Raw genomic sequence first — 25,861 nt, 5'->3', positions numbered from 1 at the left:
TGTGTGTGTGTGTGTGTGTGTGTGTGTGTGTGTGTGTGTGTGTGTGTATGAGTATGTACGCATGCATGTATGGTTTTGCATTCATGACTTTGTATGTATACAGGTGCACATGTGTGCACAGCATGTGCACCTGGATGACACCAGGAATCATCCTTAATTGCTTTTGTACGTTATTCATTGAGGCAGAGTCTCTCCCCACACCAGAGCTCACTTATAGGGCTAGATTAGCCAGCGAGCTTGCCCTGGAGATCCTGTCTCTGCCTTCCTCCACCACGCCCACCTGGGTTCTGGGGATCTGAACTCTAATCCTCACACTTGCACAGCAAGGGCTTTCGCCACTGGGACATCTCAGTCTTGGCTTTAGTTTTAAGCTCCTCTGCTTGGTGATTTTAATTATTACCCCAGCTGTGTTCTAAATAATCCTCCTTCTAATTTGACAACACCCACAAAGAATGTTCCTGCTGATGTCCATGCTGTTACCTCCTGTGTGACTGACAACTATACCCACTGCTGCTATGTTTAATTACTCTGACCTCCATCTCCTTCTGGCCAAGCCACAGGCTGTTACCTACCAGATGAGTTGGTCGTTGTAGAGGAATGCTGTGTATTTGACTACACTTAGGCTTTCTTCCATTCGGTTAATAAAGGACTGGATTTTCAAGTAAGTCATTTTATCCAATGGGAAGAAGCTGATTCCACCAAAAATATCAAGTAGATCACATGACTGCAAATGTAGCGTCTGCAAATACTGTGGGGGAAACAGACACCAGCTTAACAACAGCACACTCGCTATGGTGCTCACATCAGGCTGCTATGTCACACAGCCGCACAGCCGCACAGCCACATACTGACAAACAGCACAAGACAAGCCCAACAAGCAGTAAGTCAAGAGTGACCGAACTTGAAGTCAATGCCAACCCCAATACCAAAGCTGAAAGCTGTACTTGCTGTGCTGATGCAGCTCTTAGGAAATCACACGATACAATTACGGACACAGTGCCGTTCGGAGGGATGGCAGTCAGGACAACAGTTTACTCGTAACAGACAGTAATGAGAGCAAGAACTGGGTTTGAGAAAGAAAGACGGCACCAGGGTGACTTATGGTCATTAAAGTGAGACACGTTTTAAGATGGCTCAGAGGCTAAAAGTGCTTGCCATGCACCTGAAGACCAGAGTTCAGATCCCCAGTCCCCTGGGTAAAAATCCAGACGGGTATGGAGGCTGCCTGCCCGCAGTCCCAGCTGAGGGAGGCAGAGACATGGGATCCCTAGAGCAAGCTGTCCAGCTACACTTGCTGAAATGATGACCTCCTGGAGAGGCCTTGACTCAATGCATATAAAACTGAGAAAGACACCCAAAGTCAAGACCAGGCTGCACTCACATGAACACCGATAGATAAACACTACAGAAGAGGGAGGAGAGAGATGGAGGCTTGAATGAGAAAGGCCTCCATTGGCTTATACTTGAATGCTAGGTCCCTAATTTGTGGGGTGGGACAATTTTGAAATTTTGAAAAGGACTGAGAAGTGTGGCCTTGTTGAAGAACATCTGTCACTGGGGTTGAGACTTGAGGCTTCAAAACCCCATACCGGACCCAGCTCTTTCTGGACTTTCTCTCTACCTGCTGCTTGTGGAGCAGATGTGAGCTCTCACACCGCTCCAGTACCGTGCCTGCCAGCCTGTGGCCATGCTCCCTGCCATGAAGATCATGGAGTCACCCTGGGAAACTGTAAGCAAGCCCGTTAGATGCTTTCTTTTATAAATTGCCTTGGCCATGGTGTCTCTTCACAGCAATAGGACAGTAGCTAAACAAGAGGTAGTTCAGGAGAATTATTACTTGAACACAAACTGAATCTGACCGACGCTGTGGCAAGTGAAACAAAGCCCAAGTACAATGAAAGAGACTGGAACTAGAGTTTCAGCTCTTGGGACACTTCACACTTGTGTGACTGAGTCCATGTGACAGCCGTGCTAGTCACTGTTCTCTTGCTGTGAAGACACCAAGACCACGGCCACTCTGAAAAAGATTTAACTGGGGCTTGCTTACAGTTTCAGAGGTAGTAGAAAGAATGGTGGCATGCAGGCAGACATGGTGCTGGACAAGTAGCTGACAGTTCGATATCTGAATCCACAGGGAATAGGATCCTAGAGAGAGCCCCTGGGACTGGCATGGGCTTCTGTTGTTGTTCTCTGTTTTTTCAAGACAGGGTTTCCCTCTATGTAGCCTGTCCTGTCCTGGAACTCACTCTATAGACCAGATCAGAGAGACTGGCCTGCCTCTGAATCTGCCTCCTGAATGCTGGGATTAAAGGCCTGATCACCACTTTTTAAACTCCAAAGCCCATTCCCCTTCCTCCAGCAAGGCCACACCTCCTAATCCTTTCAAATAGTGCCTCCCAACTTGTCTTAGTTAGAGTTTACTGCTGTGAACAGACACTATGACCAAGGCAAGTCTTATAAGAACAACATTTAATTGGGGCTGGCTTACAGGTTCAAAAGTTCAGTCCATTGTCAACAAGATGGGAACATGGCAGCATCCAGGGAGGCATGGTGCAGGAGGAGCTGAGAGTTCTACATCTTCATCTAAAGGCTGCTAGCAGAATACTGGCTTTCTGTTTTCTGATTCCTTTTCTGCCTAAGCTTGGTTTTTCTGGAACTTGCTCTGTAGATTGACCTTGAACTCAGAGATCTGCATGGCTCTGTCTTCTGTAATGCTGGGATTAAAACCATATAGCACCACGCCTGGATTTAAGCTTTTTCATCATCTAGAACCTGCTTTAATGCAGGCTGGCCTTGAACTCTGAGATGTTTGGCTTCATCTCCCAGGATTAAAGGTGTGTACCACCATGCCTGCCTGGATGTAAATTTTGCTGGGTAGGATCTTACGCCCAAATCCCTTATGTTATCTCCTAGGACACAGGATTCAGCTCCACCTCACTTCCTGGTGCCGATTTAATACTTGAACCATATATTTTATATTTTTCCTTTCTAAGCTTGCTACACTTGTTCAAAACTCTCTTCATGAGACTTTTTGTTTGTTTGTTTTTTCGAAACAGGGTTTCTCTGTGTAGTCCTGGCTGTCCTGGAACTCACTCTGTAGACCAGGCTGGCCTCGAACTCAGAAATCCGCCTGCCTCTGCCTCCCAAGTGCTGGGATTAAAGGCATGAGCCACCACCGTCCGGCTCTTCATGAGACTTAACCAGAGAACAAAGTCTCTGCTGGGCTTTTCTGAGACTCCCTTTGCCAATGCAATTTATATAAATCTCACTAGCCAGTAAGATCCTACCTCAAAATAAAAGTGTGTGTGTGCATGCATGCCTGTGTGCACGTGCGTGTGTAATAAACATGAGGCTCTGGTAACTGTTTAAATGTTTGTACTCTAACCCACTCACATAGTAAGACAGCCTTTGAAGTAAGCCCTCCCTACAACACACACAGGTGCACATGATTAGGCTGACACATGTCTCAGCTGCTTCCAGGAGCCCTGTCCCAGGATGCCCTGTCCCAACAGGTGAGATCACAGGCCTGCAGATCTCCTCACTGCTCGGGATTTGCACTAACAAGTCTCAGGTTCTTTACTACATTCAAGGTCTGGATTTTGTATCTTACAAAAACAAAAAACAAAAAGAAATCCGGAGGCTGGCTTAGGGGCCAAGAGCTCGTATTGCTCTTGCAGAGGAGTGGAATTTGGTTCCCAGCACCCCTGGGGGACAACTGGAGCTCAAGTTCCAAGGAATCAGACATCTTCTGATCTTTATGACCACCGCACTCATGTACATACCCACACACAGACATATACGTACAATTAAAATTAAAAATATAAATAATACATTGGGGCTGGAAAGGTGGCTCAGTAGTTAAGAGCACTGCGCTGGCCCAGATTCAATTCCCAGCACCCACATGGCAGCTCACAACTGCTTGTACCTTCAGTTCCAGGGCATCTGGAACCCTCACACAGATATTCATGCAGGCAAAACACCAATGCAATATATATGTCACATATATATTAATAAGATATATATATATGATTTGACATATATGTATGATACAAAAAAAAGATTTTTTTTTTTAAGACTAAATTTAAAACCCAGTTTTTCTGCCTCTGTATTGTTCTGTAGCATTTCCCCTGTGGTGCTGGAGATCAACCAAGGCTCTTATCCAAGCCAGGTGAGTGGTCAGCCCTGACTCCTGTCACCAGCTTCACTGATATGTCTCTCAAGGTATTATTAAAGTTATAGATAAAACTCAGGACACTTACCCGATGGAAGAATTTCTCTAATCGTTCTTTTAGGAGCTTGACACCTCCGTCTTCCATGGCTTTCAGGAATGTCCCATTGAAAAGCTAATAGTGCAAGAAATTGCGGGAAACCAGTCAGTGTCCTGTACTCCATGTAAGGTTCTTCTTCTGCACCTTCTAACGAGGCTCAGTAACACCCGACAGGTACTTTTAAGCACAGGAAGTATTTGTGAGAAAAAAATTGTGTAAAATTATATATAACTTAGTAAACAATACACTAAGTGATAAACACCAGTATTTTCATAAGGCCACTTAATAATTCTGCCCATCTGGGAGGCAGAGGCAGGTGGATTTCTGAGTTCGAGAGTTCGAGGCTAGAGCCTGGTTACAGAGTGAGTTCCAGGACAGCCAGGGCTACACAGAGAAACCCTGTCTCGGAAAAACCAAAAAAAAAAATAATAATAATAATAATTCTGCCCATCCTTCTGTTTATCTGGTTTGTTGGAGAGTACAGGACTTCTATGTCGCCCAGGAGGTTGGGCTCCAAACTCAAAAGTATTCTCTCACCTCGGCGACCTGACAGCTGGAGCTACAGACTGCATCTGAGCTTGGGCCCTCTGTAAGAGCAACGCAGGCCCTTAACCATGGAGCCATCTCTCTGGCACCATAAATAAATTAAAAAAATACAATAAAAATGTTAAGAATGGGAATGTAGCTACAAATGGAGAGCATGTGCCTAGGCTCAGTCCCCAGTATGCGACAGGATTAAAGAGTTACTCTTAGAGCCAGGCACACATCTGTAACCTCAGCACTCAGGGTGCTGAGCCTAGGTGACTGTGAGTCTGAGGTCAGCCTGGCTATGCAGAGAAACCTTATCTCAGAAAGCAAAACAGAACAAAATTGTTTGTAAACATTCCCAAACTTATCCTCAGATGAAGTGGACAGGGTCTAATTTTAAAGAGAACGCCAGCCCAGAAGGATCCTGTATGTCCCTCACCAGTGTCTAGCCAGATTAAGTATAGGGCTCACCCTCAGCAAAGAGACAACTCCTTGCAACAGATGGAGCCTATTACAGAAAACCACAGCTGCTCAAAATGCAGAAGTGATTGTGTGGTGCCCAGCCCCCACTGACACAACTACAACTCAGTGCCTATACCTAAGGCTCACAATCATAGTGGAAGAGGAGTCAAAAAGAGCTGTAGGGGCTAGAGGAACAGGGAGTTTTCTGTGAGACTGCATCTCCTACAAACGTGAGAGAAACTACACCCGTGAAATCTCATCAACATGGCTGCCTAAACAAGATCTGAACAAGGACCACAGCAACAAACATGTTAACATAGGAAAGAGAAATCCCATGGAGCTCAACCCTAGATTAAAGACTGGGAAAACAAGAGAGCGGGATACATAATCTTCCCCTACCGAGGATTCTCCAATACCTAGTGGTCAGCTCTGAAATCATACATACAAGGAACGTCACACGGACTGAGCAGGCTATAGTTAGGTATATATACACATATGCATACACATATACACACATACAGACTCATACATGCATGCATACATATGATTAAAAAGAAAAAGTCCATGAGAGAATGGGGGAGGAGGACATTGGAGGATGTGGAAGGTCGAAAGGAAAGGAGAAAACAATGTAATTATATCTTAATTTCAAAAAAATAAAATAAAAGATGTTTAAAAAGAACACGGTTGTAATGCATGCCCGCCTTCTTCCCACATGCACCCGAGGCTCTCCCAGCGGGAAGCGCAGACTGGAGGGCAGGCTTACCTTGTACATGCTGTAGCACTGCTGCAACACTGAGCTGTACACCTTGTCCTACAAACAAGAAAACAGCAGGCATCTCACCGGCTCCCAGGGCACAGCGACAGGACCACTCTTGGCAAAGGCACACGGTTACTATAAACTTGGTCCTGCGGTAGCTGTACACTGAAACCACAGGTATTACATTCAAATTTACAAGCCAATAAGCCTCTTGTAGAAGGGCTTTACACACATGACCAGTGGAAGGTATCAATAAGACACGTACTGAAGATTTTTAGAGGGTTATCGTGAAAGTAAGTAATACACATAAAATGTCCCTACGAAGCCCAAGAAGACCCCTAACAGCTACTTGGTTTAAATGCACATTACTCAACAGATGCAGGAGCATCCTAAAGGCATGGGGTAAGAAGCCGCACGTTACCAGCAGCTCCTCCTCCTGGTACTCCACGACTGCCTTGCCATCTTTACTTTGTTTTTCGATGATAGGATTCCGAACAACCTATGAAATTTGATAAACAGAAATTATATGATGATAGGATCGGATGTTTTAAACTTTCTTTTAATTTAAAAATCTGGGACTGGGACTATCGCTCAACAATAGAATGCTTGCCCAGCATGTGCTTGGGTTCTAGCTCCAGCAATAAAATATATAAGCAAGTGCCAGCCAGATGCACACCTTCAATCCCAGTGGTCAGCAGGCAGATAGATCTCCTAGTTCAAGGCCAGCCTGGTCTACAGGGAGAGTTCCAGGAATGCCAGGGCTACACAGAGAAATGATACCACAAAAAGAAAGATGGCTCAGCAGGTAAAGGCACTTGTCTGCAAGGCTGGTGACCTGGACTTCAATACCTAGGATCAGCATGGTGGGAGCAGAGAACACTCTCACGCTGCCTTCTACCTCCTGCTGCCAAAATAAATAAATAAATAATCAGGAGGACTGGGAGATGACACAAGGGCTTGAATTTGATTTCTAGCACCCACGTAATCTGGGCATTCTTAGCACTCAGGAGGCAGAGGCAGGTGGATCTACAAAGAGAGTTCCAGGCCAGCCAGGGCTATACAGTGAGATCCTGCCAACAAACAAACAAGTAAATGTGGGCTACGGTAGCACAATCCTGGCCTTAGGGAGCCGGAGACAGATGGATTCCTGTAGCTTGCTGAGCAGCTAGACAGGCATAACTGGTTCTCTCAGATCTTTGTGAGAGATCTCGCTCAGAAATCCAAAAGGACTCCTTAGGAATGGCACCCAAGGTTGCCATGCATAAGGCACAATGGTCACTCCCCCAACCTCCACCACACGCAAATACACAAAAATTATTGAACATGTTATACCACTAGACACAAAATTTCTTTTGAGTGTTTGTCTGTGGTGTCTATTCAAGAACCCAGGTAAGTGGTCTACTATTGAGCTCCATTTGTAGACACAAAGTTTCTTTTTCTTCCTTTCTTTTTTTCTTTTTCTCTTTCTCTCATTTGTTTTTTGTTTTTTTGAGACAAGGTTTCTCGGTCTAACTCTGCCTATCCTGGAAGTGGCTCCACAGACCAGGCTGGCCTCTGCCTCATAGAGATCTACTTGCCTCTGCCTCCTGAGTGTTGGAATTAAAGGTGTGCAGCACCATTGCCTGTCCAGAAAGTTTCTTAACCATTAATCTGAATAACCATTTTGATTTTGAAATTGCAACCAATTTTACTGTGTTTCCTAAGAATAAAATCCCCAGAACGTGATTATTACTGTGTATGTAAATACCATGACCATCCAGAAATTTTCTTCTGGTTCATTGAAGAACTGTCTATTCTTCTGTGTGTGTAAAGATTTTGCAGGTTTCGATGGGCTAAAAGTCCTGGTGAAAAAAATTTTAAAAAACATGGTTTAAACACGGTGTAAACTGAAAGAATTCACAAGACTCTACAAACAAAAAATATGTAAACTATTACCTTGTAAACTGTACGATTGCTTCACATAATCCAACATTTCTAATTTTTTCATTCTTTTCTACTTCATTTGGATGGTAAAACAGGATTTTATTTTCTTCCTAACACAGGAAAAAACCAGAAACACAGTATTAACGTCAGGATTTACTCATCTTAACTCTGAAAGTGTTGAGTTTAACATCCAACTCTCCCATCATAGAGGTTAAGGACAAAACCTAAAAATGTCTTTAGAAAACCAGAATTGTTGGGTCTTGTGGCACATGCCATTAATCCCATCACCCTGGAGGCAGAGGCAGGAAGAGTCTCTGAGAGTTCAAGGCCAGCCTGGTCAGCAGAGTGAGTTCCAAGACAGTCAGGACTACACAGAGAAACCCTGTCTTTAAGGAAAGACAAAACAAAACAAAAAAACAAACCCTCCAAAAAGCAAAATTCATTGTGATTTTGTAAATACTGTAACCCATCAGTCTAAGAGGCCACTGAGATATTCACCAAATTACATTTCCTCAGGAGTACAAGACGAATTTAATGAAAGTCTCAGATTTCTTCCCATGTGTCACCAACCCTCACAAGGAAGATGCAAGTACAGGAATACGGGAACCACAACTGCACCAAGTTGGTTCAAGAGCACTTGGACTGACAGCCTCTAACTAGGGCTGTGATTTGCTTGCAACAAAACACAGCTCTAGACTTTTTTTTTTTTTTTTGAGGAAGTCGCCACTCTCAGAGCAAACAAAAACTCTTATAACATCAATTTTGGAAATAAAAGAAAACAACACTAACTTTCTGAAACTCCTCAAAGTTTTGTTTTGTTTCGTTTTCCCTCTTTTGGAAGCTACATTCTACCAATCTGGCTCCACCTTTGCAATCGAAGATTTCCAAGAGAGAAGACAGTTCAATTTTAATCGCTCAGAATTGATGCGAAGGGAAAGACATTTCAAACCGGGCGGAGGGATTAACCTGACGGACCTTTGCTGACAGGACCGGCCTGCGTTGTCGGGTGCCCTGGACATCGCACCCGGCGCAACACCCGGCACGGAGCAGGCTCGGTCACAGCGGGCAAGACTAAGAGGGGGCGCGTCCCGGACGCACCCTGCAGCTCCGGAGCACTGACACCGGCCGCCGGTCCCGGGACCTTCCACGGTCTGCGGCTGACGCCGGCGCGCAGCCCCCTCAGCTTACCTCTCCTTCGCGCGGCCCGAAACGTGGGTTGTAGATGAAGAAGCTCAACAGCGCCGGCGGGAACTGCTTTTCCTGGGCCGCCCAAGTTCCCGTCCCGGCCGCGGCTGCCGCCATCCCGGCCAGGCCCCCACGTCGGGAGGCTCCCTCCGCCCGCCCAGAGACCGCAGCCTTAGGGAACACCGCACTTCCGCCTCCCTAGCCGTCGGCCCGGAAGAGATCGGGACTGACCCAGAAGAAAAACCTGCCTTTATCCCGGTCCTTCTCTGTTACGTCCGTGTAGAACCAGTTCCCTAGTATTTATTGGGCTGTGGTGTTCTTTATTTTATTAGCACTTAGCTGTCATGACTAAAGGCGAAGACCATGAATGCCAAGAGAAATGTAACAATGGATGATCGGCTTTTGGTTTTTTGTTTCTTTTGTTTGTTTGCTTGCTTTGATAGGGTTCTACTATATAGACCAGGCTGGCCTCGAACTCACGGAGATCCTCATGCCTTTGCCTCCAGTGTGCTGACAATAAAGGCGCCATGGGCACGGTATTTTTCAAGAGTGAAAAAAACATTTAGGGGAGCACATATTTTTCTTGAAGGTAGCCTATTTACCTCTGTTGTTGGTTTTTAGTTTTGTTGTTATTTTGTTTTATGACATTTATTTATTTATTTGTCCTACAGGGAGGGGGATGTCACGGCACATGTGTAAAGGTCAGGAAACTTGTTGAAATTGCTTCTCCCCTTCAGCACTACATAAACTGGGTGTGGCTGACATGCCTGTAATTCCAGCCCTGGTGAGATGGAGGCAGGAGGATCGTTAAGTCATGGTCAACCTTGAATATTTAGCATTTTTACTTACATCCGTTGTAAGCAATGGACTATAAGCAAAAGCAAAAATGTCAAAATTTACCTTACCTCAGAGCTGGAGAGATGGCCCAACAATTAAGAGCATTGGCTGCTTTCACGAAGGACCTAGGTTCAATTCCAAGCACCAATATCAGGCAGCTCATAACTGTAACTCCAGCTCCAGGGAATCTGATGCCCTCTTTTGGCCTCTGGGGGCACCCGCTCAAATGTGGCACACATAAACTCATGCAAGCACACATATACACACAAAATAAATCCTTAAAAAAAAAAATCTACCCTATCACTAACAAAGGTGATTTTCTTGGAACGAGTGAAAACTTGTAAATCTATAGTCTTCTCAGTGAATAAATTAACAGACCTAGTGGAAAATATCCTGTCGATTCCGATTTCATCTGTCTTCTAAAGTGTTTGTGAAGTAATCCTATACCGTAACAGTTACAGACGAGATACAGGATAGGTTTTTGCTTGAAATTGGATTCGTGAGCACTCATTTACGCAACACTAAGCTGTAGTTGCTACACAGAACTATGTAAACAAGCAAGTCGACAAGTATTTCCCATCCTTGCTTCATTTTCATTTTGATACAGAAAGAACTATTTTGAAAATCTATAAAAAAAAAAAAAGAAAATCTATAGGTTGGCTAGGCATGGAGGCACAGGCCAATAATCTTAACATTGGGCTGTGGAAACAGGTGCGTCACCAGTTACAAGTTAGTCTGAGCTACATAGTGAGTACCTGTCTCAAAAGCAGTTTTGTTGTTCCTATAAGCAAATAAATCAGGGTCTCACATAGGACCAGCCTGGCTTCAGAGTCGCTATGTAGTCAAAAATGGCCTTGAATTCCTGATCCTGATGTCACCTTCCAAATGCTGGGATTTCCAGCCAGCACCACCAGACTCAGTAATCCTACTTCTCAACCATTAAGCCATTCACAAAGCTGGCTTTAATGTCAAGTCCATTAAATCTCGAACTACCTCACCAAGCTACAAGCTAAGACTGTAGTTAGATTTAAAAGAAAAATTAGTCCAAATTAAAGCCACTGTTGCAGCCTTACTTTATAAACAAGCAAGACAAAAATAACAAGACACTTAGTTTTTTAGTTATGGAAAAATATATTGCAATCTGGACCTTCATTTTAAAGTCACAATATTCAACTCTGTGCTGAGAACATATTTTGTTGGTCGTCTGCAGATTAGGTGCAAATAGCAAAGTCAAGCATGAATACAAAGCTCTTTGTATGCATGGGGACTCCTCCGGCTGATAGACTTCGTTAGAGTCTTCCTGTTTTAGTCTCAGAGTTGCTACATTTAAAGGTTTTCCTCAGTCCATAAAACTACAAGTAAGTCAAAACTGAGGAGAAATGTCAGAAACAAATTTATGCAAGATACACAAGTGTGTGTGTGTGCGTGGGTGTATGTGTGTGTTTATATATACATTTGTATGTATCAGCGAGGGTGTGTTCGTGCCACAGTATACATATGGAGGTCAGAGGACAGCCTCCTTCCATCTCATCTGAGGCAGGATCGCCATTGTTTTTCTGATGCATACAGCAGGCTAGACCGTCCATAAACTCTCTGGGATTCTCCTGCCTCTAACTGCACAGCAGATGCTTTTACCTAGTTAGCCATCTCCCTGGTCCCTGGTTGCTTGTTTTAATTGCTCCTCCTTCTAAATAAAGACTGTGAAATTAAGTTCCTAAAACCAAGTTTGAAGATTGTATATGAAGAGTATTTGGGATTGTTTGTTTGTCTGGGGTTTGTTGTTTGTTATAGCTTTGGGTTTGGGGTTTTTTGTTGTTGTTGTTGTGTTGTTTTGTTTGACTCTGGATCTCAGTATGTAGCTGACCTGGTACTCTCTATGTAGACCAGGTTGACTGCAAATTTACAGAGACTCATCTGCCTCTGTCTCCCCAGCGCTGGGAGTAAAGAGGTTTAAATATGCACTATTATGTTTAGTGTGTGGGCGGTAGTGTTGGAGAGCCCCAGAACATGCTAAGCATGGACATTGGTTTAAAAGTATGAAATCTCTGGGGGTAGAGGGATGACTCAGTAGGTAAAGTGTTTGCTGTACAAGCATGAGGGCCTGAGTTCAGATCCCCAGCACCCAAGCAGAAAGTTGAGCAAAGCATTGTTGGTCTTTGCTCCCAGCACTGAAGATCCACAGATGGATGGGCTTGCTGGCCAGCCAGCCTGCCTAACCTTACCAGCCCCAGTTCAAGGGAGAGACATTGTCTCAAATAATAAGGTGGAGAGTGATTCAGGAAGACACCCAGCATTGATCCCTGGCCTACACGCACACACGCACACACACGCACACACACGCACACACACGCACACACACGCACACACACACACACACACACACACACACACGCACACACACGCACAGTATGAACTGTTAAACAAACTTCTAGAAAAATGCTTCGGGACTCTCAGGTGTCCTCAGTCCTCAGGGTCAGCCAGAGACTAGCTTTAAGTGCCACTCGGAAAGCAGCCTAATGAGAAATCCCTGGCTTGAGACTCCCCAACCCTGTAAGAGGACCCCTGAGGCTACCCTCCAATGGGACTGGCAAACCTAGGTGTGACCAGCTCAGGTGTTACCATCTATGAGCTAGGAAAATGGTGGCTGAGAAGAAAGGGGTCGTGTTGGGGGTCAGGCAAGGGCAAGCGAATCTGAACACTGTTTCTCCTGGAGGAAAAAGTCAAAACGGTTTCAAAGCCTGTTTGTGTTGAGCTGTAACAGCAAGCAGTCTGAGCTTTACAACCCAGTCCAACTGTCTTGTCTTCTCTTGCTTCCTTGTATTTAGATTTCTCTTATTGTGATTGAATGCCCAGCAGCAGAAAATAAATGTGTAAGAGTAATTTTTAAACTAACATTTATCTATTGGCAGGGAGTGGCACTGTGCCACAGAGAGATTGCAGAGGCCAGAGGATAACTTTCAGGAATTGGTCTCTCTCCTTCTACCACATATGTCCTGAAGATAGAACTGAGGTCAGCGGGCTCTGTGGAATGTGCCTTTACTGGCTCAGAAAAAGTGTAGCCCAAGTTGCTCATATACTCTCAGCGTAGCCAAAGCTGGCCTTGAACTTCTGACTCTAGTGCTCCTGTCTCTTGATTGGGATTTCAGAAGTGCACCACTGCATCTGACTCATGTGTGAGTGATCTTATGCTGGCTAAAATCTTCCTGAAGAATATCAATTTCAGAGTTAGCTGGATTGCTGAGGATACAATCCCCAGCAGGACAATAACATTTAGTTGCAACACTTACATGCTTTTAAAACAGATTCCAAAACGAACAAACAAAAATAATTTCCCTGTTCCCTCGTGTACAGTCTCAGTGTAGCTTACTCAGTGTTTGAGGACACCTGAGAACTTTGGAAACACTTGCATTGGTCCTACTACCTTGCTAACGGGAAAAAAACAACAACAAAACCACTCATTTATAGCTGAGTATGAATGTACACGTCTTTAATCCTCCTATCTCTGAGGAAGCAGACACAGGTGGGTCTTTGCTGGGTTAAGACCAGCATGGTCTCTCATAGGGAGTTCTAGGCCAGCCGGGGATAAATGTTGAAATCCTCTCAAAACAAAACAAAAACCTATCATGATTAATATTGTTAACTTGGCAAGATCTAGAGACAACATGGAAATAAATTTGCAGCCTGTCCGTGAGGGATTATCTAGATTAGATTAATTGAAATAAGATCCGGCCAGGCGGTGGTGGCGCATGCCTTTAATCCCAGCACTTGGGAGGCAGAGGCAGGCGGATTTCTGAGTTTGAGGCCAGCCTGGTCTACAGAGTGAGTTCCAGGACAGCCAGGGCTACACAGAGAAACCCTGTCTCGAAAAACAAAACAAAAACAAAAAAACCAAAAAATAAAAAAAAAAAAGAAGATCCACCATAAATGCAGGTGGCCCCATCCCCCAGACTAGAGTCCTAGACCAAAGAGAAAGGAGAAAGTGACTGAGCCATAGTGTTTAACTCTCTTTGCTTCTCCAGGGTCGATGCTATATGAGCAGCTGCCTTGCTGCAGCTACCGTGCCTTCCCACCCTGATGGACTGTGCACCCTCAGACCGTGAGCCAACTCAACCCTTGCCTTCCTTAAGTTGCTTTCATCATATATTTTGTCGCAGCAGGGAGACAAGTAACTAAAACACCCATACATCAGCCAATGATGAGAAATGATTTTATTGGGTGATTTTTTTACAGGCATTGTCTGCCAGAGGGGGCGCTTACAGACATCATCAGAACCTACCCACATCCACCAAAGAAAGAGCCACAAACCGTTGCATCCCCTCAAGAAAGGAGCGCTTTGCAGAAGGGCTTCAGGGAGACTCAGTAAATTAGTTCGGGATAAGTTGGGGAGCTTCCCAGTCCCAGGGCTTTTGAAACCTTCTGGCAGAATGCCCCTTCCTCTCTTTCTTCCGTAGACTTAGGCCTTAAGAATGCACCATTTCCTGGAATTCTAGAATAAAGATGAGAGAACAGACTCAGCACAGGTGGCTCAGGGTTTTGCAGGTGTGCTGTTGCCCTGAGAATTCTGAAGAAGGAAGAGATAGATGAAATAAATTCCCAGAGAAACATGGTCCCATTCTGGATGTGCCTGGGAGATACAGTGAGCATTGGTGCTCAAGAAAGTCTGCAGCATCCTGCTCAGCTTTCCGCATCGTTTTTTTAGATACGGTCTCCCTGGGCAGCTCTAGTTGGCCTCAAATTGATTATCCTTTTGCCTCAGTCTCCAAAGTGCAGCTATTGCAGGCGTTTGCCAAATGCTTAGCTTTCTGTACATTTTTTTTTTGAGACAGGGTCTAAAGTAGACTTCTGGTCTCAGACTTTCTATACAGCCAAGAATGATCTTGAACTTCTGCCTTCTTATCCTCCTGCCTCTGCATCCCAGGTGAGGAATTTCAAGCCTGTACAGCAACATGTACTGCTTTCTCTACATAATCTGTGTGTGTGCATGTGCACATATATGTGCAAGTGTGTGGGATGTGTATGTGTGCATGTGTGTGAATGCACTTGTATGTACATGGGCAGAAGCCAAAGGTTGACATCAGGTGTCTTTCTCAACTGTTCTCCACCTTATGCATTGAGGTAGGGTTTCTCACTGGAACCTAGAACTCACAGATCTATCTAGTCTAGCTTGCCAGCTTTCTCCAGGGATCCCCTGTCTCCACCTCTCAAGTGAGGCCTGGGATTGAAGGTGGGCCACCAGAGTCTTCCAGCATTGCCCTGGGTCCTGGGGATTTGAACTTTGGTCGTTACACTTGCATGGCAGGTACTTTAGACCTGCTGAGCCATCACCTCAGCCCTATGCATAATCGTATTTAACAAATACCTTCATATCTACAGCCTCTTGGGTTAGGGCTCAACTCAGTCATTTTTCTCCAGCGATGAGGAAATTTGGTACAATTGCTCAAGGTAAACCTGTGGTGTATTGTCTGGTTCATTTCAAATAAACATAGAGGTTTTCCTTCACTGTTCTGTAGCTACTATTCAACTTTAAACAAAATTTCCTTCATTGAGCCCTAATCTTAGCCTTCCCCTCAAAGTTTATATTACTAAAAGAAATATACTGAGAGTCGTGTGTGTGTGTGTGTGTGTGTGTGTGTGTGTGTGTGTGTGTGTGATGTAGCTGTGAGCCAAGGATGGAGGAGGACATCGAGTGCCCTACTGTCATTCTCTGTCTTATTCCCTTGAGACCGGGTCTCTCACTGAACCTGGAGCTAGCCAGGGTGGAAGACAGCAAGCCACAATGATTCCCTACCTCCACTTCTGACAGTGCTTGGATTCAGGTTTGCGTGTGGCCGTGTCCAGCTTTTTACATGGATGCTGGGGTCCAAGCTCAGGTCCTCAGGCCTGTGCAACAAACATCCTTGTCCACCCAACCATCTCTCAAGCCCTGGTGCTAATAAACTGCCTGGTACACAGCGAAATTGAAAATGGAGAATTGCTTTATAGTAACTAGCCTACATTTTATCTGTTTTTTCGGGGTTGTGGCTTTTTGTAAACTATCGTTTTAAAATTTGAGACAGGGTCTTGCTGCCATAGCCAAGGCTAGCCTGGAATTAATGAGACAGCCTGGCCCTAAACTCCATAGATTTCTTTCTTTCTTTTCTTTTCTTTTCTTTTCCTTTCCTTTCTTTCTTTCTTTTTTTTTTTTTTTTTTTTCTGAGACAGGGTTTCTCTGTGTAGCCCTGGCTGTCCTGGAACTCACTCTGTAGACCAGGCTGGTCTCGAACTCAGAAATCCACCTGCCTTTGCCTCCCAAGTGCTGGGATTAAAGGTGTGTGCCACCACTGCCCGGCGCCACAGCTCCAAATGCTAGCATTATGCACATGTGCCACCAAGCTGGGCTTCACAGTTACGTTTAAACGAGTCAAGCTTCCTTTGCCTCAGCTACCTCATCTAGGGCACCTGTGGGAGCCGCATTAACTCACGTAGTGACTTATGATAGCATAGTTCAATGAGGATCTAAGGTTACGCTTGTTGCTGCTTGCCTGCAATCACAGCACCAGAGAGGCGGCAGCAGGAGAATCAGGAGTTCAAAGTCAGCTCCGCTACATATCAAGTTCGAGGCCAGCCAGGGCTGTACAGGAGACCCTACCCCAAAAAAACAAACAAAAGAATCTACTTTAGCATTTTCCATTCTCTCCAATTGGTGCCACAAGCAGGATTCCCCAGACTACCTTCTGAACCATTGCTTAGACAGAAATGGAAGCAGCTCTATAAAATCAAACAAACAACCCTATGACGTTTGAATCTGGAGCTGTGCACATAGATGACACTGTGGATAGTGGTTGGTTTGTTTGTCCTTTATTGAACTATTGTTAGTGGTGCTGTGTGTGTGCGTGTGTGTGTGTGTGCATGCCTGTGCATGTGTGCACATGTATATGTAGACATCACTATCCCCCTCAATTGCCCTCCCCCTTATTCTTTGGGCGGGGGGTGGGGGGGACAGAGTCTCTCCTGAAGACCTAGACTCACTGACTCGGCTAGGTTGGGTGGTGATAACCCCCTGGGATCCACCTGTCTCCATGACTTCCGACTCCCCCAGGTGCCGTTATCACAGGTGCATGCCACCATGCCCAGCTTTTAACCCAGCTGGCATGGCTCTGAACTCAGGTCCTAACGTTTGTGGGGCAAGCAGTCTTGACTGTGCCATCTCCCGGGCCACGTCCTCTGTTTAATACCATGAACTGGTGGATAGTAAGCTGTCTTTGTTTAAATCCTGGCAGACAGCTCTTGCATTATTGTTAAACTGGACCTAAGCATCTCATAGAATAGTTTGGAAGGCCGAGTGGTCAGCTAATCCCTTCATCTGGGGAGGGGGGCATTCTTTCAAAGTTCATAGGTAGTGACCAGTTCATAGTTCTGGTGTATCATGTAACACAAAAGTGTGTGTGTGTGTGTGTGCGTGTGTGTGTGTTGAGACACACACCTGTAACCTGTAACCCTGGCTGCCTATCTCAGCCTCTAAAGTGCTGGGGTTACAGGTGTGAGCTATTGTCTTCCAGAATTGTGTGTTTACATGTATGGAAGTCAGAAGACAACTTTGGGGAGTGTGTTTCTCTGCCTATCGTTCAGGCCCCAGGGAGGAGAACACAGGTCACCAGACTTGGTAGCCGTTACTTACTGGGCCGTCTCATCAGCCCTATCCCAGAGTTTGTGTGTGTTGAGGGGTGGGCAGTGCTGGGGACCAACTTCAGACGTGCTAAGCACAGGCTGGACCCATGAGCTCCATCCCCAGTGATACCACATGTCTGCGCACATCTGGCATGCTTGCCCATTCACACTCTGCAGATGAAAAGACTGAATTCATCAGAACTCAGAACCCTCCACCTCGGGTGTCCCCTATGCCGTCTGTCTTAGACACCGTGCAGGAGCAGATGCAGACCTACCATCGGCCCCGATCTTCCCATCTCCGTCATTGTCCGCTGCATCCATCAAGGACTTGGTCTCTGACTCAGTCAGCTCTCTAGCGTCGCTCTGGAACTTCTGTAGGAAATACCTACAGTACCACAAAAAGCTGGTGGCAAGCTCCTGAAAGACCATGTGCTCTCTGCCCTCCCTCCCTCCCTTCCTTCTCCCTCCCTTCCTTCCTCCCTCACTGTCCCCTTCCCCTTCCCTCTTCCTCTCTCCCTTTCTTGAGTCCATGTATCTGACAGGCACAAACATCAGTCAAGGGTCTAGGGAGCACAACTCTCCTTTGCCATAGAAACCGATGCTAGATATCTATCTTTAAGAATTTTATTGTTTCATTTACAGGAGGAAATCCCTTGAACAAATCTCCCTTTGTACCTAGTCCTCAATGCCACACTCATTGCCCCCTATGGGTAGAAGGATGGACAATTTACATTCTTTAATGACCTTCAGATGAACATTCAATGCCAGGGCCAGCCAACAGGGGGCACCGCACACCCCGTCCCCATCCATCCGTGTTGAGAGGCTCAGCACACAGCTTACTTGAGCTCGACTTCATCCAGGTATCCACTCTGGTCGTTGTCTATGAACCGAAAGATATCCTTCACTTGGCTGGCGGACATCTTGGAGAGGCCCGATGTCTGGAAGAACTTTTGTGGTTCAAAGGTGTCTGGGTCTAAAGAACAGAGACTAGGTTGTCCTGAGGCTCGGTGGGTCACATTCTGTATATGTGCCCAGATAATGAAAACACAGGCTACAGAAATACTTTCCTCAAGCTACATGGACACCTGACTCTCCCAAGATTCAGAGAGTCAGGTCTGGGTGGTCTGTGATGTCACTTTGTCCCCTCTGCTCCAGGTTGCCCTTTCCTTTTGATTTTGTTCCTCTTTCCTGCCTCTGCTCAGTGTTTCCCCCAGCCCTCCTCACTCAATAAGCTGCCCACCAAGTTCACAATACCGCATGATTGGTGGGAAGCAGTACATTGACTTACTCTTGTTTCTGGCTAGCCTGGAACCTACTATATAGCTCAGGCTAACCCTACTACTCAGCTACAATCCCATCCAGCCTTTTTTTCTACTGAGACATTTTTTTTTCCAGTATGGGGAATTGAACTTGGGGCCTTGTGCATACAAGGCAAGTGCTCTGCCACTGAGCTACATTCCCCCTAGTAACTTCCCCCTCTACCCCTTTTAGTAAATTCCTTTCCTCTTATGTAAATACAACCACATACTCAGGTCTCCTAATTCCTATCATGTTAGTGCTCTAACTTAGAGCAGTTCCACTGGAAGATTCTGCAAATCTCTCAACAAATTTCACAGTAAGAGCAGGTCTTCCTGGTGTCTCCTGTCACCTTTATTATTTGTTTGTTTGTCTGCTTTTGAGACAAGGATCCAAGTACCCCAGTGGGCCACAAGCTCCCTCTGAAGCCAGGACTGATCTCAAACTCCTGATCATCCCACCTCCATCTCCCTAGTGTGAGGAGTACAGGTGTATATTACCTGTCTACACAATGCTGGGGATGGAACCCAGGTCTTCACATGTACCAGACAGACACTACTACAACTATACCCCCTTGTTTTTTATTCTGAGACAAGATCTCACTCCAGCGTCCAGGTTTCCCTGTTACACGCTCTCCTTCTGCCCCAGCACCACCATGGCCTGCTCCTCCAGTCCCCTGTCACCTTGGCATTCCTGCAGGGCTGCCGCAATGTCATCAGCACTCAGAATGTCCGTGATGCTCATTTTCCACCTGGCGAAACAGAAGAAACAAGATGTGAGCCTCTGTGACAGAGAAATGGGAAGAGCACACATCCTCAGCCACTCGCCAATGCTGTGTATCTCGAGGATTTTAAGATGTGGCCATAAGCACCTGTTAAGCGACGGGACAGTGTACGAAACCAAACCCAGATACAGAAAAGAACCCAGCCACCGCTTGACTACATGATTGCTCCTGAATTCACTCCAAAATTGAAGGAAAAGCAAAGCAAAGAAGACCAACCTGATCATGGTATGCATACTTGCAATTCCAGTACTCAGAAAGAAGGAGGAGGAGGAGGAGGAGGAGGAGGAGGAGGAGGAGGAGGAGGAGGAGGAGGAGGAAGCAGGAACAGGATGCTTAGGAGCTCAAGAGCATCCTTGACTACATAGTGAACTCCAGACCTGAGCTACATGGCCCAGTCTTTTAAAATTCTAAAAGCAAATAAAAGTGTTTTTTTTCTTAAAGTCCAATCTTCTTGCAAAAATTACACTTACCTAATCAGTCACCATAGGCAGCTACGGATCATTTAAACATTAGCCATGTTATCAACACAACAGCCCTGTCATGCATGAGCCAGAGAATCACAATAGCGCAGACCCCCTGTGGAAGATTAGCCCATGCAGCAGAGGTGAAAACCCTCCCCAGCACCAAGTCTAATGTAGTTTGTGTGGAGAAGGAGATCTTGGGGTCTGGTAGGCCCACCAGCTACTCACCAATTTAGATTTAAAATCAAGCAGGGAGAAAGAGTTGTAGGAACAAACCAGAAAAACAAAGCAGACGGTCTTTCAGCACCTTATATAGGACTGAAACCGTGGTCGTTCAGCCTCTTAGATTTCACGTTTAGGGATCAAGTGTGTGAAGCTCAAGTGTCTTTACCTTAGTAACGAAACCTCAAATACTCCCCGTCTCTCTTTTCTATTTATAGAAGGGTGGGTAGGGACAGTCAATTAAGAGAGAAAAAAAAACCTTAACAATACACAGAGAAACCCTGTCTTGAAAAACAAAAACAAAAAACAAAACAAAAAAACCTTAACTAAGGCTTCAGTTCTATAAACAAACCCACTTGGTGAAGAGTGGAACCTGGCTGAAATGAGGTAAGAACCCTGGGCTGCTCTATGAACTGAAGACTTCCCAGGTGTTAGTGGCTGCTGTTTGTAGATGTGCAAGGCTGACAGCCCTCTAAGGTGACAAACTTCAAAAGTCAGTGTCGCCAAGGTCTTGGCTACATAATTTTCTTACCAATGTCTTGACTTGGGCATTGCCCTGCTAAATCTGAAACCACTCGAAACACCAAATGTGTCCCTGTCAAGTTGTGTTGTTTTGACACAATCAAGTATTGCACAACCTCACCAAGTCTCTAAGAATGGTCTTGAATTTCTGACCGCCACTGGGATCTATTAACTGTGCAGAACCAAGCTCAGTTAGTGCCGTGCTGGGATGGACCCTGGGGCTTCCTGTATGTGAAGCAAGTGCTCCACCAACTGAATCCCATCCTCCAGGCCCATCCTTTTTTGAAGTGATATTTTTTCTGTGCTGCCCAAGGCAAGCTGGCTTTGAGCTAGCCATCTTACAGCCTCAGCTTCCCAAGTTAACGGAGCAACTCTCTGATGTTTTTTTTTTATGTCTTTAAAGACAAGGTTTCCAGGCTGGAGAGATGGCTCAGCGGTTAAGAGCACTGACTGCTTGTCCAGAGGTCCTGAGTTCAATTCCCAGCAACCACATGGTGGTCCACAACCATCTGTAATGGGATCTAATGCTTCTGGTGTGTCTGAGGACAGCTACAGTGTACTCACATACATTAAATAAATAAATAAGTAAATAAATAAGTAAATAAATAAATAAATCTTTTTTTAAAAGGGGGGAGGAGTTCCCTGTGTAGCCCTGGCTGTCCTGGAACTCACTCTGTAGACCAGGCTGGCCTTGAATTCACAGAAATCCACCTGACTCTGCCTCCCGAATGCTGGAATTAAAGGCATGTGCCACCACTGCTGGGCTCGGCTCCATTTTCTTAACCACTTTATATGTATGGGCATGTATGAGCGCATATTATGTTAACATGTTTGTGTGGGCACCCACATGTGTGTAGACAGAGGTCAATGTCCAGTATCTTTCTCAGTTGCCCTCCACTTTTTTTTTTTTTTGAGAGTCTCTCAGTAAGCCCTAGCACCTAGCCAGACGGGTTGGTGATGACTTCCAGGGATCCTTGTGACTCTGCCTCCCCAGTGCTGGGGTTAGAGGTTTGCCGCCACACCCCGCTTTTTAATGTAGGTTCTTGTGTTCATGCTTGTGTTACATACAGAGCCATCTCCCTGGCCCTGCTCACTTCTTTGGAGTGTGCATGCAAGACTGGTGTCTGTATGCATTATGCAATAGAACAGAATACCTTATTCATTCTGAAAATAATTGTCCTGTACAATGTTCAGTTAGGATCTCCTGCCTCAGCTTTCTCAGTAGCTAGAATTACAGGCCTGTACCCCAAACCCATCTCAATGTTTTCTTCTTCTTAAACGCTGAATTCAGGCTTGTTTGAATTTTTAAATTTATCTGTTTATTTTTATTGTATGCTTATGGATGTTTTGCCTGCCTGTATATCTGTGCACCAGAAGCGAGCATTGAATTCCCTGGAACTGAAGTTGAGAGCCACCATGTAGGTTCTGGGAACTAAATCTGGGTTTTCTGTAAAAGTAGCCAGTGCTCTTAACCACTGAGCTATCTCTCCAGGCCCCTTTTTGTGGTTTTGCCTGTAATCCTAGCACATGGGCAGGTAACTACCAAACCCTGCTAAAGGTGTGTCCCAGGCTAGCCCTTTCAGCATTTGATTACCGTTATGTGCTGCCCATGGCCAGCAACTTTTCTGACAGAAAATGAAGATAATGGATTGTGATGAGCACCTGTGATCCTACTACGCAGGAGGCTGAGACAGAAGGTACAGCCTTAGGTACATATTGAGATTCTGTCTCATTCAAACGAGGAGAGATATGAAAGGGAGTTCAGCTGTAGAGTGCTTTCTTCACCAGCAAGAGGAAACAACTTGATCCCCAGAACCCACATAAGAAAGCAGAGCATTGTGGAACACACTTGTAGTACTAGAACTAGGGTAGCAGAGATGGGGCATCCTGGGCTCACTGACCAACCAGTCTAGCCTACACTGTGAGTTCAAGGCCAGTGATGAACACCTGAAGAACCACACCCAAGGCTAACTGCTGGCTCCACATATAACACATATACCCAAAAGAAAGAAAGACAGAGAGACCACGTAATCAGAAGTGGCTGGCTTGGTGGTACATGCCCATGTGTTAGGATTAGAGGCAAAATCCAAAAAGGGGGGCCTAGAGATGGCTCAGAGGCTGAGAGCACTGGCTGCTTTTGCAGAGGCAGTCAGGCATTGGTGTGAGGAGCAAATGTGGTCCCAAGTGAATGTGCATTGCTGGCCACAGCCACAGCCATGTCACAGACGGATGCCTCAGCCCCACGGGACTTGCAAAGCCTCCCCCAGGTGAGGGTCAGAGCAAGGCCTCCCTCTGGTCCGAGTGCAAATGTGGACTGTGTGCAGACGGTGTGCAGCAGAGCTTTCTCCCCAGGATGTTTATGGCTTGAAGACTGCTCCCCACAGAGTGTTTCACCTGCTTAGCTAAACCTGCCAGCTTCTTCAGCTGTATACAATACCCCTGCCTCCATGGTATCTGTATGCAATACTCCGCCTCCATGGTATCTGTATGTAATAACCCTGCCTCCGTGTTATCTGTATGTAATAACCCTGCCTCTGTGTTATCTGTATGTAATAACCCTGCCTCTGTGTTATCTGTATGTAATAACCCTGTCTCCACGGTATCTGTATGTAATAACCCTGCTTCCCTAGTCAACTGTCTATAATAAATACAATAACCACTGGAGTGCTGAGGCTTCTCCATCCAAGAGCTCATACTACATGACCCAAGCTTTTCCATATCTGTGTCTCTCTCCTTTCTTCATTCCCTAGCTGCTCTTAGTCAGGGATCCAAGACTCAAGCTGGGCAAGGATGAGGCACGTTGGGAAAAAAGTTAAAGGAACCGTCAGTTCTAACCAAGTTCTTCCTGTTTGGGGCTGCCTGTTACGGAGGTTTGTGTTTGCTGTCCTAGACTGTTTGGTAAAAGCAGTGCTGGGGGAAGGGATGGACAGGTAGACGCTGGGGGCTTGCTGGCCAGCCAATGTAGCTAAACTGGCAAAATTTGGGTTCAGTGAAGAGACACCCGGAAGTTGTTGCCTGGCCTCTATATGCACAGGGACAGACTGACACAGACATGTGCACTCATGCACACACACACACACACACACACACACACACACGTGGAGGGAGGAAGAGAGAGGAGAGGTGCATTCCTGAGTCCTGTAATCTCCACACTGGGGAGGTAGGATGGGATTCCTGGGGCTAACTGGACCATCAGTGAGCTCCAAAGTGAGAGACCTACAAAGTGAAAAGTGACTGTGGTAAGGTTCTGTGGTGCACGCCTCTAATCCCAGCACTAGAACGGCAGACACAGGTGCATCTCTGTAAGTTCCAGGCCACCCTGGGCTACACAGTGAGACCATGGCTCAAGAGGGAAAAAAGAGGAAGATTGAGGAAGTCACCATCATCAACCTTGGGCTTCCACATGTGCATGCACATGCATGCACATACACACAGAAGTTGATTCAGTCTGACAAACTTAGGGGACGGTGTGGTCACTGTTAAGTGCACTCATCCGTCATGTCTTTAAAAGCCTCAACTCGGGCTGGAGAGATGGCTTAGCAGTTAAGAGCACTGACTCTTCTCCCTGAGGTCCTGAGTTCAATTCCCAGCAACCATATGGTGGCTCACAACCATCTGTAATGGGATCTGATGTCCTCTTCTGGTGTGTCTGAAGACAGCTGCAGTGTACTCATATGCATAAAATAAATAAAATCTTTTTTTAAAAAAAGCCTCAACTCCTGTGGCAATGTCTGCTTTCTCCTTGTCTGGAGAAAAAAAAAAGTCAGGGTCTCTTTTGTCCTCTGGGTGTATATTTGTTTTGGGTTTTTTATTTATTTGTTTGTTTTGTTTTTGAGGTTTGTTTGTTTGCTTTTGATGTGTGCGTGTGTTTTATTTTTTTCAAGACAAGGTTTTTCTGTGTAGCCCTGCTGTCCAGCACTTTGTAGACCAGGCTGGCCTTGAATTCAAAGATCCATCTGTCTCTGTCTCCTGAGTGCTGGGATTAAAGATGTGCACCACCACTTTGGGCATGTGTTTTGTGTTTTGAGAGCAATTGTGTGCCATTAATAAAAGTTCAACTGTAGGGAGCAAAAACATCTCAGAAAAAAAAAAAAGTTCCCTGCATCTTGGCTTTCTGGCTAGCAGTAACAAAGATAACTCCCAGTGCTTAATAATTTAGCCTCTTGGGTGAAGTTCTCCTTAGAATAGGTCAAAAGCATAGATAATTCACAGGTCCCTGAATCGTGCTGCCCGGCTGTGCAAACACTGGCCAAAAAACACCTTATGCGCTTACAAAGAGGCTCAAGGTGTCTGGATCAAGTGTCTGGGTCACAGTGAAACCAAATCTGGTCCATGGGAGTCCCAGGTCATGGTTGAAAGTATCAAAGGACAACGCAGCCTGTTGTGTTTTCCCCAGTCTCTTCAGGCTGAACTACACGATCCAAATTCCTTCAAATTCAGAGAAATCAGACCCTACAACACCCAGTAGAATCGGTCATGTCAATTCTGTCTAAAGACAGCTCCCCTGTCTACTCTGGGTCCTTTCTTGCTCACTTAAGAACATTCTCTCCATTTCTCTTCCCTCCTTTTCCTACATCATAATATGTTTGCTCCCCAATAGATCTTGCTGTAGATAAAAAATGAGCAAATGAGATGCTTGGCATTACCAGTCTTCAGAGATGCACACTGAAATCACAGTGGGCACACTATACACCAGAAGATGGTGACAGTGAAAAAGACATGGCGGTGTCAGGGGGCGAGCATGGAAAGACAAACGGATTTTTCCTGAGTAGATAAGAAATGCTACCTAAGTGACAGACCCTTGTTCTTTAACAACCTCCACCACTAGCTCCTCTTCCTCCTCTTCCTTCTCCTCCTCTTCTTCCTCCTCCAAATTCTCCTCCTCCTCTTTGTTTTTGTGCAGTACCTAGAGTCTCCCTATGCTAGGCAGGGGCTCTACCACTGAGCCACACCCCAGCCCCTCACTGGG

At 45.6% G+C, this 25,861-nt stretch overlaps 2 protein-coding genes across 2 annotated transcripts in view; both read right to left on the bottom strand.

The window, feature by feature from the left end:
* Positions 1 to 9,335, bottom strand: part of Ccz1 (CCZ1 homolog, vacuolar protein trafficking and biogenesis associated) — a 24,987-nt gene extending 15,652 nt beyond the window's left edge. The window contains exons 1-7 of the mRNA XM_028756090.1: positions 9,127 to 9,335; positions 7,951 to 8,048; positions 7,763 to 7,856; positions 6,437 to 6,514; positions 6,022 to 6,069; positions 4,260 to 4,343; positions 573 to 748 (exon numbers count right to left, since the gene is read on the bottom strand). Coding sequence (XP_028611923.1) covers positions 573 to 748; positions 4,260 to 4,343; positions 6,022 to 6,069; positions 6,437 to 6,514; positions 7,763 to 7,856; positions 7,951 to 8,048; positions 9,127 to 9,240 — 692 coding nt within the window. The 5' untranslated portion in view covers positions 9,241 to 9,335. The remainder of the gene's footprint in view (positions 1 to 572; positions 749 to 4,259; positions 4,344 to 6,021; positions 6,070 to 6,436; positions 6,515 to 7,762; positions 7,857 to 7,950; positions 8,049 to 9,126) is intronic.
* A 4,816-nt stretch (positions 9,336 to 14,151) lies between these two features.
* LOC114611434 (oncomodulin) overlaps positions 14,152 to 25,861 on the bottom strand; it is a 27,700-nt gene continuing 15,990 nt past the window's right edge. The window contains exons 2-5 of the mRNA XM_028756146.1: positions 19,587 to 19,654; positions 18,448 to 18,580; positions 17,883 to 17,992; positions 14,152 to 14,446 (exon numbers count right to left, since the gene is read on the bottom strand). Coding sequence (XP_028611979.1) covers positions 14,421 to 14,446; positions 17,883 to 17,992; positions 18,448 to 18,580; positions 19,587 to 19,647 — 330 coding nt within the window. The 5' untranslated portion in view covers positions 19,648 to 19,654 and the 3' untranslated portion in view covers positions 14,152 to 14,420. The remainder of the gene's footprint in view (positions 14,447 to 17,882; positions 17,993 to 18,447; positions 18,581 to 19,586; positions 19,655 to 25,861) is intronic.

The sequence above is a fragment of the Grammomys surdaster genome, unplaced genomic scaffold (genome assembly GCF_004785775.1).
Source record: "Grammomys surdaster isolate TR1022 unplaced genomic scaffold, NIH_TR_1.0 126109, whole genome shotgun sequence".
Taxonomy (NCBI): domain Eukaryota; kingdom Metazoa; phylum Chordata; class Mammalia; order Rodentia; family Muridae; genus Grammomys; species Grammomys surdaster.
This window is presented reverse-complemented; position numbering and strand designations above follow the sequence as displayed.